The sequence below is a fragment of the Dicentrarchus labrax genome, unplaced genomic scaffold (assembly GCF_905237075.1).
Source record: "Dicentrarchus labrax unplaced genomic scaffold, dlabrax2021, whole genome shotgun sequence".
Classification (NCBI taxonomy): domain Eukaryota; kingdom Metazoa; phylum Chordata; class Actinopteri; family Moronidae; genus Dicentrarchus; species Dicentrarchus labrax.
This window is the reverse complement of record NW_026136720.1, coordinates 26,570,065-26,587,617: the sequence shown is the minus strand read 5'-3', so window position 1 is coordinate 26,587,617 and position 17,553 is coordinate 26,570,065. Positions and strand designations below refer to the sequence as shown.

Sequence of the window (17,553 nt, the reverse complement as noted above, 5' to 3'; positions counted from 1 at the left end):
CTCAAAGCTTTCCTCAGGCTGCTTATTGGATGAACAGCTAGAATGAAAATCACTCACTACTCACTATAGGCCTGAGTCAAATTGGTGGGCCCAGGCCCCGGGCACAATAGTAACGCCGCGGGTGCTGCTGAAAGGTCTCTATCTGCATTATTTCAATTTTCAATTATTTAATTTTTTCTGTTTTGACATACTTTCATCTACCCAGCAATAAGTGCATTTTGGTAAACAGTAGAAAGATGGCGCTCAGTTATTTCTGTCCCTGCCATGTTCCTTGCTGCCCTCTCCAAATAAACATGATGTAAACGTTATATGCTCTTTACACCAACTGTGTGGTTGGCTACTTTACTCAGAAGACTTTAAGTGTCCCATTAAGTAAATTAATTTTTTGAAGGTTATAGAAGGAACACTGAATATTTGTCATTGTTTGCATGTAAATCATGTAAATTTGATGACAAGGGTTATTTGCAAAAAAGACATATCAGTTGACAGCTTCAATTCAAAAGACCCCACACCAGTGGTAAAGTAACTTTTCAACCATTACTCTCCCTTTCTGTCTCTGTAAAGTCATTCTGTCAGGTCCATTTCTTTTCATTTATCTCCAGTGAAAGATGGTAAGGTTAGATTCCTCAGCTCGGAGACCTCTGTGTGCTCTCTATAGCTGCCACCTCATTCATCTTCAGCATTATAACTAGGTTCACACACTCGCCAGCTCTGTCTCTTTCACTCTCCACCTGCTCTGGTCTTAGTTAGCATCTTTGTAAAGCTCAGAAATTTTCATTTATTCAACCTTTATTTACTTCCCAGGAATACATTACGGGATGAACCCTTCACATTAGACAACAAAAACAGAGATAAAACATAAAGAATAAAAACAATTAAAGCTGCAAGCAGCGTTGGGCAGGACCTCGCACTCCACGCAACTCAGGGCGTGCTGCGGCTGCGTCACGTGCCGTCGTAACACGTGCGGACCACGACATGAAAATGTCACGTAAATCAGCTCAATATCACCACGCAGAGCTTATTTCCTGTTCCCAGTAGGTGGCACTATCACTATGTCTGAATATTGTCATGTAGACGTGTTCAGGGCGGGACTCTTATCAAACGTGAAGTTTCGTTGAGATCAGATAATGTACACTGAAGTTGTGAGGATGTGTTAAGGCTAGGAGTGTTACAGAATATGTGAAGTTTAGTGGAGATGGACATAGTACTCAACTTCAGTGTACAATCTGTTCATGGTGAATGGTTGAAATTCAACGTAACGCCACGGGCACGCCGTTTGACCGAATGTCGTAAATAGCACAACTTTTAATCATGAATGTCTTTAGATTGTGCTGATTAAATTTAAAGTTGATCCGATAAATCACAGAAAATGAGCACGGAATTCAAAATGGCTGACTTTGATGTCACGCCACGGACACGCCCTTTAATGTACATGCACAAATAGCAAAATTTTTTGACTGTACTGACAAATTTTGAAGTAGATCCGATGAATTCCGTAGGAGGAGTTCGTTCAAATACAACGCGAAAAGTTCGCAGAAAGTGAAAATGAAAATCAAAATGGCCGACTTCCTGTGGGGCGCTACAAACACGACAAACACGAGCGCCACCTAGAGGAGGATTGTTGACACATTTTTAGCGTGCCTCAGGGAGTCATGGGCAAGCATCATACCAATTTTCATTTTAATCACACGTGCCGTTGCAGAGATATAAACTTCTTCATTTTAAAGAGTGCCACCTAGTGGTGATGGCCTGAAACTGTGCAAGATGCCTAAGGAAGACATGGGGAACTATCGACCCAAGCTTGGTGTCAATCAGACATACTAATGTGGAGAAATGGTCCACTTCCTTTTTTGACGAAAAATCTAAAGGAAGTGCTAATTTTATAACGTCCTTGATTTGGAAATATCAAAATTCTTTGAATTAGTTTTTTATAAGGACAGTCCCCAGATGCTACGTGAAATTTTTTGTGCGAATCGGATAAAGCGCATGGGGGAACACGGAAAAGTAGTTTATGGACATTTCGCGCTCTAGCGGAGAAAAATTATAGGCGGAAGTGGGCGTGGCCAATATGGGGAGATTCAGCTCTATTCACCGAACGCGTGGATACGACAAACTATGCAGAAGTTATTAGCCTAAACGCATTTGTTATGATTGTAGCGCCACCTAGTGGCCAATCCGAAAGCGACGCATAGAATATCCCCATTTTCACCATGCCTGACAACTCTGCCAAATAAAATTTAGTTTTTGTATATGTTCAGGGGGCAAAAATGCAGTCAAAGGGGGCTAAAAATAATAATAGATAAGAAGAAGAAGAAACATAGCAAATACAATAGGGACCTCCAGCAGCCGCTGGCTCAGTCCCTAAAAATGAAAAAATAATTTAAAAAAAGAAGACAGACAAACATCAACATTAGTTAAAAAACTGTTACATGCAAAATCATTAAGATTAAGAAGCTTATTTCTAAAATCTCCCTTTGTTATCAGGGAATCAATTTTTAAAGTACATCCAAAGTAAATGTATGTTTATTTAGACAATAGGTGGAATGTGATACAGAACATTCAGTTTTAATGGGTCAGAGGCACATATAAGCTAAGCTATAAGAATTTTGATACAACCATTAGAAAATTTTTTACCCTACTCACCCTAGCGTCTCCCTTTAAAATCAGCAAGTGTGCAGTTACAGTATGCATATGCCAGCTAACTTACTAACTCAAAATGTTGATGCCTATTTCCTAAAGAGAACATTATTGGAATCATTATGATGTATTCAGTAAGTCCTGGGTTGAAGCTCTGCAGGCCAAAGCTCACCCAGCAACATGAATGGACGACACAGCAGAAGGCTAGCGAAGCTGATCACCACAGATCACTCTCTATTGTAGGAAGGATCAATCACAATGAATCAATAGAATCTATAGACTGCTATTGTATGCAGTGTCCAGAGTATGACCCAGGACCCGGCCACCCTGAGAAACTGAGGTTAAAGGTCACACAACACAGACAGAGAGAGACATGGCGACATAGATCTCTGTCTCCGTCTCTCTCCCAAGACGATCTAAACCTTGAGATCAGTTCTTTCTGGTCTACAGACTGTAAAGACCAGGAGTAAAACATTAAAGAGCAATGTTACAATAAAACTTGAAGCTCCCCTCCAGTCAGAAATCAGTGTTTCTTCTTGTCCCTACACTGTGCTGTTTGAATGATGTCGGTGCAGAGTTTGACTCTAAAAGGATGTTTTCACATTCATCTGTTGAAAGTGGAAAGTTTCTCTGTGCTCAGTGACAAGCTGATTTTACCTATCTCAAATAGTTTGGAAGTCAGTCCTGGTCCAGTATCAACTTGTACAGTGTGATGTAGAAACTTGAAGCCACCAGTGCACATCCACTGAGAATGGACTTTACAGTGAAGTAAGAGACATCTTGTGTCTTAAGTCTTAAAGGGACACTGTGTAGGAATTTCTCCCATCTAGCGGTGAAATTGTATTTTGCATTCAAACGAATAGTGCTCTCTAGTGCCTCGGGTTTTCAAATGCGTATTGCAACTACGGTAGCCGTTATGTACCAAGAAGCCTACCTGTCGAGGAGAAAGCAGGCAACTTCAGCGTCCCTTTGAAAGTCTTTCTCCTTCATTAGCTTTTTCCACCTGGGAAAAGCTACCCCGATGTTTACCCTCGTTTTTTTAATTTGCCGGTCAAGTTGCCTTTTTAATTCCCTTTTTCGCTTTTTTGGCGACGAGGATTCCTTCTCCTGTGGCTCGGCATAAGGATGATCCTCCTTTATTAACTAAAGTGCAGTGCAGACTTTCGCCTCTCATTGATCTCCTTCTCCGTTATAGCTGGTTTCAGTCACGTGACGCTGGCTCTGAACGAAAACGCGTTGTGGATTAGCTAGACAGGTAGGCTAGTGCTTTATGTCCCTCTTGGCGATTATAGTTTTTCAAAAAGGCGGAACGACATGGAAGCCTCCATGGACTTGCCCATCCAATGTATATACAGATAAGAAATTCTTCGCTCACGAGGATAAGTCAGATCATTGGCAGAGGTAATTTTACACCAATAAGGACACATTTATTTTAGCTAATAAAATACTTTAAACACTACACAATGTCCCTTTAATAAGGTAGAAGGAGGAGATTACCTATCTTTAAGGGGATCTTTACTACAATCCCCAAGATGCATTTTGGTAAGAACATCCAATCTCAGAGATACAAATTCTACTTTACTTGAATATTCCCTATTTATGCTATTTTATACTTCTACTTTTCTACAATTCAGACTTTTTATTGTATTATATCTATCTAACAGACATAGATACTTTACACACAAAACATATAATCAACCAATAAAATATGATGCAGTATTCTACATTCAAGGCCCTGCACACTCACACAGGTGTTTTGAGTTATTTGGCTGATTAGACCTGATTGGGGTAGTGTAAAGTTACATATGCAGGGAATTATGTGAGATGACAGTGTACTAAGACTGATAAAGTTGTTTTGCAGTGGTAATACTTAGTAGTTAGTTAATAGCAGTTTTACTCAGTTAGAATTGTGAATGCTGGACTTTTACATGTAACATGTTACATGAGTATTCTAACATTGTGGTATTGGTAAATGAACCTGTAAATTGGTAAATGGACCTATACACTTGTATAGCCTTTCTAGTCTTCCGACCACTAAAAGCACTTTTTACACAACATGTCACACAGCAAAGTCCATTGAACCGAAACTAAGTCATTCATGCACATTCAGACACAGATGACACAGCATCGGGAGCAATTTGGGGTTCAGTTTCTTGCTTAAGGATACTTCGACAGTAGCCTCTGAGCCACAGATGCTACTTTTACTTTAGAAAAAGATCTGAATACTTGAAGACCACCTGTACTGTTAATAAATGGTTAATGGTATACAAAAGTAACTCAATGAGAGAGACCATTGTCCTTCTAAATCAAAGCAGCACACTCACAAACTGCCCTTCATAAAAAAATGGTTTTCAAATTTAAAGCCCCTACAAGGAACTTTCATTTTGAGTTGATTCTGGCAGCCCCTGTAGACAAAAATGGTAATGTTTCAACCGCCTTGTTTCCAAATTAAAGAGCAGTCTAATGATACCAGGAAGGAGGGTATTGCACAATTTAGGGGCAGAAGGCAGTCTATAATAATGTTCTAGCTGGAAAATACAACGAGAGTCATTTTTAATGACTGGTTGAAACCGGCTTGAAACTCTGCAGACTATGGCCTGCTACGTAGCTGTAGCCATTCACTCCCCCATTGACACCGGAGAGTTAGCCTCTCTGAGCCACTAGCTTAGCTAATGTCACAACACAGGTACCACTTAGAGTCTGACAGCAGCTGCTCATGGCTGGTGACCCCGATCGCCTGCTGCGTCACACACTCTGAAGCTGTGGTGTCTTTTTTAATGCTATGTCTGATGTTTTTATGTATTTCTGAAGCCTGAAAGTTATATACCTAGTGCCTTATTCATCAAAGCATCAATCAAAGATTATATTAAAAAAAATCCAGGTTGCTTTCTGCCCCTCAACTGTGCAATACCCTTCCTCTTGATCTCATTACACTGCTGTTTAATTTGTAGCTGTAGGGGGTAAAACTAAATAGTCCGAACCTGCAATAAGTTTTTCAAAATAAGTTCTCATTAGTATGTGTAACGGGAGTACAATTATATGCACCTGTTTGTGGTGATGTCAGAAATGTAATATTTAAATCTCGCACAGACCACCGAAAATATTTACATAGCAATATCACAAGTGGAAAAGTTTGTGTTTCTGTTGACTAATGCAGATGAACCAACCCCTTAAATAGACTGTATTGAAGTCATCTTCAGCGATTGATGAAAGAGGAAGCTGTATTTTATTTTGAAAGTTTGTGGCCGGACGTATTGTCAGTTTACGGTGACTTGACCCGGTCCGGTAATAAAAGAGCGCAGCAGCGGGCTGTTGATGGTAACTTCCCTCACACTGCCGGTGGAAGCACCGCTGCTGCTCTGGTTTGTCCTGTAAGTCTTGTGCAACAAAAGAAAGTAACTTATAACCCGGTGGAAAAGGAATAAACTAACCCATTGACAAAACGGAGACAAAAAAGGACATTTTTCATTCACTACATTTTCCATAACTACTCCAACCGGTAACTACATGTGCCACAAGTAAAAAGGAAGTGTGCTTTTGTCTACAAAATGTGGAGAGGCTGATAGTTGTTAGCTAAAGTCGAAATTTGTTTTAGGGTTTGTGGCACGAAGAAAACAGCTGAAACAGACAGACAGACAGATTGTTAAAGGCATAGTGAGGTAAATGGAACCTCAGTTGTTGTGCTGCGAGGGGGACAGGCCTGCTATCCGCAGGGCCTACCGGGACTCCAACCTGTTGACTGACCGGGTCCTGCACGCTCTGTTGCGGGCAGAAGACAAGTACCTCCCCGCTCCGAACTACTTCAAATGCGTCCAGAGAGAAGTAGCCCCGTATATGAGGAGGATAGTGGCTACCTGGATGCTGGAGGTGAGTTAAAGCCAATGCATTTCATTACGTGTTGTACGAACAGAAATACGTTTACAGAACTGCTGTTTTAAAGCTCCCCTGCTTGTAGGGAAAGTTATATGTACGTATTACAATAAAGTGTTGTGTATTTGTGAGTAATTGAAAGTCGCTGGTGAATTCGGCACACACGCTATAATGTGCATATATATATTCAGATGGGGAAGGGGCAGATATATGTAGTTTTTGTTCCGTAATGGATGCCGAGTTGAAGTTTTACTGCTAAAGACTCAGCAGTGCTTAGACAAGTTACATGTAATGCAGTCTTAACGATAAACAGAGAGCATTTTGGATTTTTAGTGGTATTTTTCAATGGAGTTTGGAATGAAGTTGTCAGTGGAGTAACGTGCTGGAGTTGCTATCTAACACGTTCACCATGGGCATACATACTTGTAATGTATATATCTAACTACATGTAGCCTGAGAAAGCAAAAATTACGTTGCTAAGTGTAAATGTCGTTTTTATGCCCTTTAAAAAGTACTTAAACAAACGCGACGCCGGTTTTAAAGTTAACCTTAAAATAAACGATTTCCACGCGCTCATATGCACGTTAATGGCCCACAGTGTAGAAAGGACATTCAAATCCTCAGACAATGCATAACACAATATAAAACTAAACAGCTTGAGGATATTTTTGGAAAATGGTGCGAGCTGCAGTCTGTGCAGACCACGCGCTGCCTTTGTGTTGGGGGGATCGTGAGGAGACCTAGAGCCAACAGGTCTTCAGCTTCATATCATACAGCCTCTGTGACACCTACTGTAACAAAAACACTATAGTATCACTTTAAAGAATGACTATAGAAAGACAAGAAAAAGCAGTATTACTATAGTATTTCTTTGTTTTTTACTAGTTAGTTATGTTATAGTGAAATGATATGTACACGATAGTGTTTTTATATAAAAATCACTATAGTCATTCCTGTAGTATTTCCAGGGAATTACTATAGTTCTACTATATTTTTGATACAGTATTACTATAGTATGTTCTATAGTCTTTCTGTGGTTTTTCATTCACACTATAGTAAGTGACCATAGTAATACTATTAAAATCAATATAGTAATACTATTAAAAACACTATAGTAATACTTTACATTTACTAAAGCATCATCATAGTATTACTATAAGAATGTTCTATAGTACGTTCAAAACCAACAACAGAAACAATATACAATAGTAATATTATTTCAAATAGAACAGGAATTATTACTAATTTATTTAAAATGACTAGTAAAAGCTGCTTAATCAAGTTTTTAACTAAGTTGAGATAGTGTTGCTTAAAAATTTCAGTTTACATTTTTTATTTGTCAAATTAACTCTTATAACCAATTATATAGAATTATCTTGAGTTTGTCGCCTTACCTGTTCTTTTGCTTAAAGGTTTTCATGTAATGATATGAAACCAAGAAAAGCAACAAATTCACATTTCACAGTGTTTAATTTTAGTTGCTAATTGACTTGAATTAATCAAAATTGTCTTTGTTTTAAGGGTTTTTGTGTCAATTCATGGAATTCTTCCAGTTGGTCTTAATGTTAATTTCTTAATTTTCTTCTTGTTAGGGGCTGCACAATTAATCCCAATATTATGAAAATGGCCATGTGTAATATCCAAATCGCAGAAGTTGTGAGATAAAATATGTGATAAAACAGCATTATAATGAAGTACTCTAGTGCTGCCCCGGTCCAAATTTGAGAAACAAATTTGTTTGGTACTCCAAAAATTAATTTCATGATTTTAATAGTTTTTTAGTGAATTCCACACTAATCATGAATCATTTCGCAATATCGAAAAGTCTCATCCCCAACCTGTATCCCATTCACACATTGCCATGAAAAAGTGGTAATACATAAAAACTGTATGTAAAATTCTGCAGAATCTTACACATAGAACCTTTAAACCAATGTAACCAATCATATTAACAGTACATTTTATGACACTATCAAGTAAACTTTTAATGACAGTATTGTTGTCTGATTTGCCTGTGTAGGTGTGTGAGGAGCAGAAGTGCGAGGAAGAGGTTTTCCCTCTGGCTATGAATTACATGGACCGTTTCCTGTCAGTGGAACCCACCAAGAAGAACCACCTGCAGTTACTGGGAGCTGCTTGTATGTTCCTGGCATCCAAACTGAAGGAAACAATCCCACTCACTGCTGAGAAACTCTGCATCTACACAGACAACTCTGTCACACCGTCTCAGCTGCTGGTAGGTCATTCACTGCTGACCGTCACATGAAAATGCTTTGTCTTAGTGTCCATCAGGCAGGTCTGAAAGGATTTGATGCTCCCTTGAGGATGATTCCTAATAGTTTTTTAGGCAGACAACAATGTTAGATTTTCCTGTTGACCAACAATTAGACCATGACTTGGTGGAAATGGCTGTGGACATTTATGAACCCCAAGAAGAGGATTCGTAATGGTTTTGATGACCCCACTGACCTTTTCTCCAGTGCCACCTTAAATCCAAAAATCCCATAAGTAGACACAAAAAATATCCATCCCCATCTTTGGTAACCTTGCATTTGTCTGTCTGGATCACACTTAAACCTGTCCTTCTGTTCCCATGTCTCTGTCCTCATAAACTCACAGCAAATGGAGCTGCTGGTTCTGAACAAGCTGAAGTGGGACCTGGCTTCAGTGACTCCGCTTGACTTCATTGACCACTTCCTGTCGCAGCTGCCTGTCAGGAGAGAGAACAGACCCATACTCAGGAAGCACGCTCAGACCTTTGTGGCGCTGTGTGCCACAGGTATGCATGGGTCTATACTATATACATGACTATCATAAAAGGGTCAAATTTGTCTTGTTACTCTATTTAGATGGTGCGACTTAAGGTCTTATTTGGACTTATTTGTTGTGCAGAATACTGCACACTATAGCAGGGTTACACATTGACCATGCAGCAGCATTGTTAATTAAATCAAATATGAGTTAAGGTGGAATAATTGAATAATTTGACATTTGCTTTAGGTTGACCTAATAAATAGGGGTGTAACAAAAACGAATTGAATCGGAAAATCGATTTTGATTTAAAAGATGCGAGTGCATCAGTACACGGACTAATAAATCGGTCTTAATGTAGCTTGAACCGGCCGATGGCCCGATTAAAAAGTTATAAATCGGTTTATGCAGCTGATGCAGCAGCAGCTGCTGAAAACTGCATCTCTCTCTGACCGCGAGACTTGTCGCAGTTACGTCAGATAGCACTGTGAGTTTGTGAGGGAAAGTTTAAAAAATGGCTGACTTGGGCAGGATTCACAATGCTCCGGCAAGTTTAAAGTCTAAAGTGTGGAAGAAATTCAGATTTTATTTGAAGAATAGAGTACTGGATAAAAGCGTCGCTATAATCAAAGACTGTAAAACTGCGATAAAGTACTCCGGTAGTACGACAAATTAAAAGCATTAAGCATACCTGAACTTCTTCACTGCGTGTATGGGATGAACATATAATGGTCAAGTGTGTGTGTGTGTACGTGTGAGTGCACCAAGCATACAGTGTTGGACACTGTCTCAGAAGAGTGAGAAAACTAATAGAAAATGAACGAGATGTAATTGTTTTTGATAGTTATTTAGTTTACATGTGGCAAGATGACATTTAAAAAAAAAAGAAAAAAGAAATACACTAGTAGTTACTAGTGGGGATTTTATTAAGCAGATGCATGTTAAAACAGCACTTTAAATGACTGACAATCTGCTTACTACTTACAATTAGCCACTTTGTGTTCTCTTTTCAGAAAAAAAAATGTACAAGGGATGTCTTGAAATTTTATGTTCTACCTCACTAGCTCATTGTGCCTCGATCTGAGGCTACACATATCTCTCTGTTGTTTCTTTGAATTTAATTAACGTTGGAGAGCTCTTACGTGTTGTTACATGTTAATAAACATGACAAAAACTACAAATACACTTCTTCTTTAGTCTTTGATAAATCTTTTTGAAGGAAATGCCACATTTACAAGTTAATTCATTTTATGAAATGATTGTCTACTTTCAACAAGAAATCCATTGCATCATACCCTCTCGAATACCCTACTTCATGGCTCAGAGTAGGCAGTTTGCTCTAATTCATTTTACTGAGTAATTTTGTAATTGCCATTTTATCTCAATTTACTTGAAACAGTGTTGGCTATTGAAAGTGGAACACATGAATAATGTCCATTAATTTAACATATTCACAACGTATTTACAACACTTAAAGCACCAGTGATTGTAACTCGTTGCTCCACCCTGCCCTTCCAAGCATGAAGGAGTGGCTGCAAAAGTGTTTTGGTTTGTCCCTTGTCCGCACCAGTTGGGGTGAGTGAGAGAGGGAGACAGAGACAGATAGCAACAACTACACTAATAGTAGTGACTGATGATGATGATGATGATGATGGATGAATGAATGAATGTTATGTGTTTCATACTGTCTGACTTAAGGTCCCACTTGGTTGCTTCTTAACCACTCTGCTCGGCTTTGTATACTTTCAAACTTACAGGAACCTTGGGAGTGGGGCTCAAAGCACTGAACATTTCAAATTGGTCCAAAACTCTCAGCATTTTATTTCAGCCACCATTTTTAAAAATCTGCAGCCGCAAATCAGTTTGTTTCTTGTTTGTTTTGTTGTACAGATGAAAGCGTCAGACAGATGGACCGACAACCACATTGCCTTATAGTTGCAAACAAAATGATGTGTAAAAACAGCTGTCACTTTTTCATACGTCAGAGGAATAATTTGGCTCATCGATGCCCAGGCAGTGGAACAACTGCAGGCTTTTCATACTTATTATATTATACTTATATTTCCTGGTACTGAAAGTTCGGGGTACTTTTGGCAGGGTTACCATGAGTCCTGGTAAACCTGCATTTATAGAGATGTGTTGACACCTGGAAACTGATTAAAATGACCACATATCCTTGAAATAATCAGTTTTCTTGGCAAATGTTAATTGTATGTTAGCCCCTCAGTCAGATTGCCTACATTAACCTGTACTAGAGGAGAGGAAACCTGTAGTAAACTGTAGTCAAATCACTTGAGACGCTGCAGGAAAAATTGGATGTATTTAAAACAGCTGACCACCTACCTGTGATGGACTGCATCATTAAAAAAGGAGGAATAAAATGTAAACTTAAATGTGTGCTGTCCTGTATTGTGAAGAAAAACTCCTGGAAAATAATTTCTTAAAAAGAAAGCTTTGTTTTGGTGGAGAAACGTCTTGTAAGTTTGAATTCTGAATGTTTTTATATGGTCCTCTTTATTGTTATCGGCTTTTTTAAAGGTGCCATATTAACATTAAGTTCCATTCTGATTCTCTCTTCAGATGTTAAGTTCATAGCCAGCCCCCCGTCCATGGTAGCAGCAGGCAGCATGGTGGCAGCAGTGGAGGGCTTGCAGATGAGAATGTTGGGCAACGCCATGATGTCTCAGAAACTGACAGAGCAGCTGGCACAGACCATCAGGAGCGACCCGGTGGGTACATCAGTCTGGGACATGATGGGTACATTCACACTCAACTAAAACGATCTCTGATTCTCAATCTAACCCGATCCATCCCTCTTCAGGATTGTCTCAGGGCGTGTCAGGAACAAATCGAGTCGCTGCTGGAAACCAGTCTCAGGCAGGCACAGCAACAACATAATGCAGTTACCATGGAAACTAAGAACATCAGTGAGGGGCAGGACCTCTCAACTACGCCCACAGATGTCCGAGACATAAACATCTGATTGCCAGTCATGGAGTGGGGTGAACTAGTGAAGTGGATGGTCATTTTGGACATGCTCAAATAACAAAAAGACTCGTGGCTTTTGTTTGACATGATGTAGTGTGTGTTTTCAATCGCTCCGAAGTGACTGGACTCAACAGTGTGTCAGAACTGTTAACATGAAGTCCATTATGAACTGTGGCGGAGAGGCTGACTGGACATCATCACGTCCAGGACACTGACAATGTTAAGACTGGAATTCAGCTCTCACTGCAGAAATGACTCTAAGAGTAACATGTGTTCACCTGTGGGTGACAGCTGGTGCCAGCAGGCTGCACCCACCAAGGCGTTGAAGGCCTATAGGCCGCTCTTACCCTACATCTCCTCCCAAATTGAAACCATCTAGCCTCAGAAACTGATTGTGATGTTAGACATCCATGGGCCTGTTTTTAATCAAACACATAAGAGTTACACTAAGAACGCTTTCAGCTCTGGAGTAGAAAAGTTCATTAAAAGTCTTATCAGCTGATCACTGCCTCTGCACTGCAGAAGTCGAAGACCCCAACAGGTTACTCTTAAGAGACTTTTTTTTTAAGGAGTAAAAGTGAGGTATTTCTAAAATTTGTATCTTTTATCATTTTTAGCAGTTTGATAAATATGGGCCCAGACAGTTGCCCTCTTACGGACAATAAAATGTGTTCTGTGATATAGTTAACAGTATGAGCTATGATGTTTTGCTGAAGACATGATGCACAACTGGCAAAAGAAAAAAAGAACAACAGTTGAGCTTTCCAAAATGGACCAAGAAAAGCTATTTGACTAATAAAATATACCTTAGATCACCTTTCGTCATAAGGTGCAAGTACCTAGAACAAAGTGAAACCACTGTTCTAATGTAATGTAATGCAGTGTAATGCACACTTTATACCACTAGAGGGAATGCAGATCTATGCTGATGGTGTTGTTGTTTTTGGTTGCTTGTCCCATGTCAGTCCATTGACGAGTAATGTCATTAGAAGCTATTGCAACTCTGAATGAATGCATAATGAACTGTTTAACAATCAGACTGGACAAAAATAACTTTTTAACTGCACATACAGTCTTTCTGTTCTCCAGGAAAAGCGATGAAGCAGTACTAGTTTTGTAAAGTGTACTACTGTATTTTGCCTCTCATATTTATTATTTCTCATCACTTGACTTGTACAGTGCTAAAAGTTCTTCTCAAGAGTGGAAATACTGTCAAAGACTGCTTTTCTGGATTCAGCTGCTCTATACATAAACACATAACAATGGTCCTGAATGGTCTTGAATAGAGAAGCCACAACTAAATACCTACACAGTGGAATGAGTAACATTTTATTTTTATTTTTTTAGGGTACTGCCCTCATGACATAAGCTCGTATGAGGTTAAGCTCTGTGTTGATGCACTGTTTGTCTGTCTTAGCACAGAGCATAAAGATGAATTAAAGGAAAACTGTCTTATGAGAGCCTGTTGGTGTTATACTTGTAAGAGGATACTATTGTGCAACTCTACAAAATTAAACAGAATTAAAAAAATAAAAATAATAATATTCTGGCAGCTTTTCTACAATTAAATATAGTATTAATACAGTTTACAGTTTTACAGTTTACAAAAAATCTATAATTTCTTGGCTTTTGGATATTTGCACATATAAAAATAATGAAATTACCGTGCTATAATACAAATAACCAAGCTTAAATTCAAACAAGTTATTGATGATTGATTATTGTTGATTTTTCTTATCTTAATCTGTAAAAAGAAAATTTCTTTTCTTTTTACAGTTATAGAACTATAATAAACATCATTATCTTGAAAATTACAGTAACTATTGCTATATTCAGTGATACAAAAAAGGGCTCCCTGAAGGAGAAAAGTTTGGGAACCAGTGGTATAGGGAGCAGTGGAGGAGAGAGTGTTTGTTGCAATAAACATTTTTATAAGTGACAATGTAAAAAAAGTCTATTCATGTGTCCTTTGTTATGGCTCCCTCTAGTGGGGGCTATGTGAACCACTGCATTAGGATACCAGCCCGGGGCCATTTCCAAAACCCATGTACCTCCCTCCCTCTCTTATAGTTTTTTCATATCAATTTAAAATACCCCTTCATACAAAATAAAATCACAATTAAATTTTTTAATTTTTTTTTGTTTGGCAAAAAATAAGGCAAAGGTCAAAGGTGCCTGCAAATGCGTGCAAAGACTATAAGAACAGAACAGGTTTCAGCCCTTGTTTGGCTGCAAACAATAAAGATGCTACAAAATGAATAAAACCTGCTGTTTGCCTTTTGGTTCGCAGTATGATGTTACTAACTGATTGACTGATTAGATTCGTGTCGCTAATCTAGCTCCACATGTATTTCTGTATATAAGATATGGTTCTTCTCCGTGTGTTTGAAGTAATTGAATTGGCTTCAGCTTCTGTTACAGCTTAAAGTTCTTGACTGTTTTTTTTACTCCCCTCAATGGTGGAATATGGTTTTTTAATCTCCTTTAGATGTGTAACTAGGGTGTGGCCTATATTAGACATCAGTGCCTGTGTCTCACTACGATTGTTGATCAAGAAGTCATGAATGTCATCAGCTAAATTAGAGGGCCATATTTCTATTGTACTCTGGAGCTCATCAAGACAGGCTAAAATGATCATCACTGAAATAACAAACATTGGTTCTACATAGGCTTTCACATTTTTCACGAGTTTCATGGCCACTGTACTTTCTCCTATGCATATACATATATATACATATATTGTCCAGGCCTGGTAGATTCTTGTCAATGCTACTGTCTCATGTACTACTGTCATGACACTGTCAGTTATTTTTTATAAAGGTTACCTACTGCAGCTTTAAAGGAACAGTGTGTAAGATGTATTGGTGCCTAGCAGTCTAGTTGCAGATCGCAAGTCCCTCGTTTCACCCTCCCCTTCCATGTGTGAAGTAGAATTAATGGTGGCAGCAAAATGTGCAAAAAATGCAGCACCCCTATCTAGAACCAGTGTTTTATTTGGTGTTAATCCCTTCTGGGAAACTGTAGAAACATAGTGGAGTCCATGGGCATCTGTAGATAAAAATGCTCATTCAAAGGTAACAAAAACATGATTCCTTTAGGTGATTATACACTAATAAAAACATACCATAGGAATATTAGCTTCCATTTCTGATCTTCCGAATGGTGGACTTATAATTTGTGTCTTTGCTCAGACTCTGATAGCAGGGCTCTGTTTCAGTTGCTGATTAAATGTTTTAACCTTGAACACAGGGACTTTGCTCCTTATTTTCAGGAACCTGTAAAATCAATGATTTTCCAAGGTTTGTTTTTCACTTTAAAGATTAAGAAGTTAATGTGTCAGCTATCTGGAATTTTGTTTTCCTAAAAAAATTAGATTTTAGACTTTTAGTCTGAAGTAGTGTAACATACTGTAGGTAGTCTACAGTATGCCAGGCTGCTGGGTCACAGTACAAACTTGCACATTGTGTTGCCAGAATATGTGAATATTTGATCTCTAGTGGAGATCCCTGTTTCCAAAGATATTAAATATGCCAGACAGATTTTCAGGAAATATATTTTTTAGTGGCTGTATTCACGGCACACCACCCACTGTAATTACGACGGGGTTTGCGCAGGACTAAGTTAAAGGATCAAGGAAATGTATCTATCATTACACAACACAAGGTTGTACAATGAAAGGAAAGTTTGCAGTCCTGTCATGCTACACAAAAAGAACAAGATAATTACATTTATAGAATAAGATAGAAAATAAAAAAGAAACAAACCAACATATACAGTTGTTTATATACATATATACATACACATATTCACCCAGGAAATATTTCTGCAGTACATCTTTTGAATTTGTAGCAACAAGATAGAGATGATAATAAGGTTTCATCTTCACATAAAAAGAAACAGTGTCTATCCACGTAGTCTTTGTTTGAGCACCAAGCATCATCGATGTAAACACAGAGCTTCCTCCTGTCCTGCCTTCTGTTGGCTCTGAAAACAATCCGCCTGTTGAGTGTTGGTCTCTGTAACAACTCAGTTTCTGATTTCCCGTTGTTTGGCCAGCCTAATCCCCATTCTGTCCAGACCAGACTTTAGCCAGGAGCAGCCTTCAGTCCAAGCATGGTCCTCTTCCTCTCCTCTTGGGGTGACCAACTGGGCTTGTCTGGCTCATTTGCCTGGGTGGATTGTGTCAAGGTCCGCTGCTCTTTAATCCAAACCCCACCCTTCCTTTTCCAATGACTGCAGGCTACTTTTGTCATTGATAATATGTGTTTCAGCAAGAAAGCCAAAAACTGATTAAAACAAAAACAGAAATGTTTAAAGGAGCTAGCCTATCATCCACAGCATCTGAATGTGCAGCCATTGCACACAAAATCTCCTGATCCAGTCGATTTGAGCAATTTTGGCTAAGCCCTTAAAAATCAGAAATCAAACCCCATCAGACAACATTCAATTATATTTTCAGCAATTAAGCCCCCAAAAAATAGAGATTGAAACAAAAATGCAGCAAGTTTGTATTAGTACAAATTTTTTCCACCCAACTTCCAAATGGGATATTCAGTTTAATTTATTTGAGGCTCTGGTATTAAAGCCTTCTCCATCAACTATAAATAACCAAAACCAAAACAGTACATTGCAGCTAAGCATAAATGTATATTACAGCCTATTATAATAGTCCATTTAGATGCAACAACTGTGCTGATGAACTTTAAAGTTAAACTGCAACAACCCAGAATTTGGATTGACAAGATGATAGCTTCTTCTTCTTCAGCTGGCCGATAGTGAGTCTCTAGCACATTCTGTCTGTCTGTAAGTTGAAACAGTGTAGACAGGAAGAGGCAGAATTCTTTCACTTCTGGCAGTGTGGTAACCTCATATTTCTGCAGCTCGGTTAACCACACACTTTCCACATATTCTGAGTCTCGACATCATCACAGATTAACTCATTCTCTGTCCATATCAGACTGTCCATGGAATTTTGCGCACTCTGAATCACTGTGTTGCTTAATTAAATATGCACTGTCAAATGACGAAGACATATCAGCTGCTGGCTCGTGAACAAAGGATAGTTATGAGGCGAGCTTCCGATTTTAGTAAATATTTATTAACAGACAGAGACCTCAGCACTGGAAGTGAAAAATGTCACTTCAAGTGAAACAGGGACTATATTATGAGTATATATAAGCAAGATAAAGGTTGTCCACACATATACTATATGCGCAGTAGGCGATATGGTACATGTGTTGACACACACAGAGGGGAGAGGCTTACTCCTGCCTCCTTGTACAGTACACACCTATATTAAGGGCATGA

The 17,553-nt window shown here is 38.8% G+C and overlaps 1 protein-coding gene across 1 annotated transcript; it reads left to right on the top strand.

Annotated features, from left to right (window-relative positions):
• The first annotated feature begins 5,949 nt into the window (after positions 1 to 5,949).
• On the top strand, positions 5,950 to 13,706 carry LOC127353771 (G1/S-specific cyclin-D1). The gene is made up of 5 exons (XM_051383329.1): positions 5,950 to 6,504; positions 8,528 to 8,743; positions 9,127 to 9,286; positions 11,839 to 11,987; positions 12,080 to 13,706. The coding sequence occupies exons 1-5, from the start codon at positions 6,301 to 6,303 to the stop codon at positions 12,239 to 12,241; spliced, it is 891 nt and encodes a 296-aa protein (XP_051239289.1). The 5' UTR covers positions 5,950 to 6,300; the 3' UTR covers positions 12,242 to 13,706.
• The last annotated feature ends 3,847 nt before the right edge of the window (positions 13,707 to 17,553 follow it).

What these genes read in the sequence shown, in the direction of transcription:
- LOC127353771 (XM_051383329.1), top strand. Translation starts at nt 6,301, where the DNA reads ATGGAACCTCAGTTGTTGTGCTGCGAGGGGGACAGGCCTGCTATCCGC. An exon ending in TCACACCGTCTCAGCTGCTG is followed by an intron (nt 8,744 to 9,126) that starts GTAGGTCATTCA and finishes ATAAACTCACAG; the next exon opens with CAAATGGAGCTGCTGGTTCT. An exon ending in AGACCATCAGGAGCGACCCG is followed by an intron (nt 11,988 to 12,079) that starts GTGGGTACATCA and finishes ATCCCTCTTCAG; the next exon opens with GATTGTCTCAGGGCGTGTCA.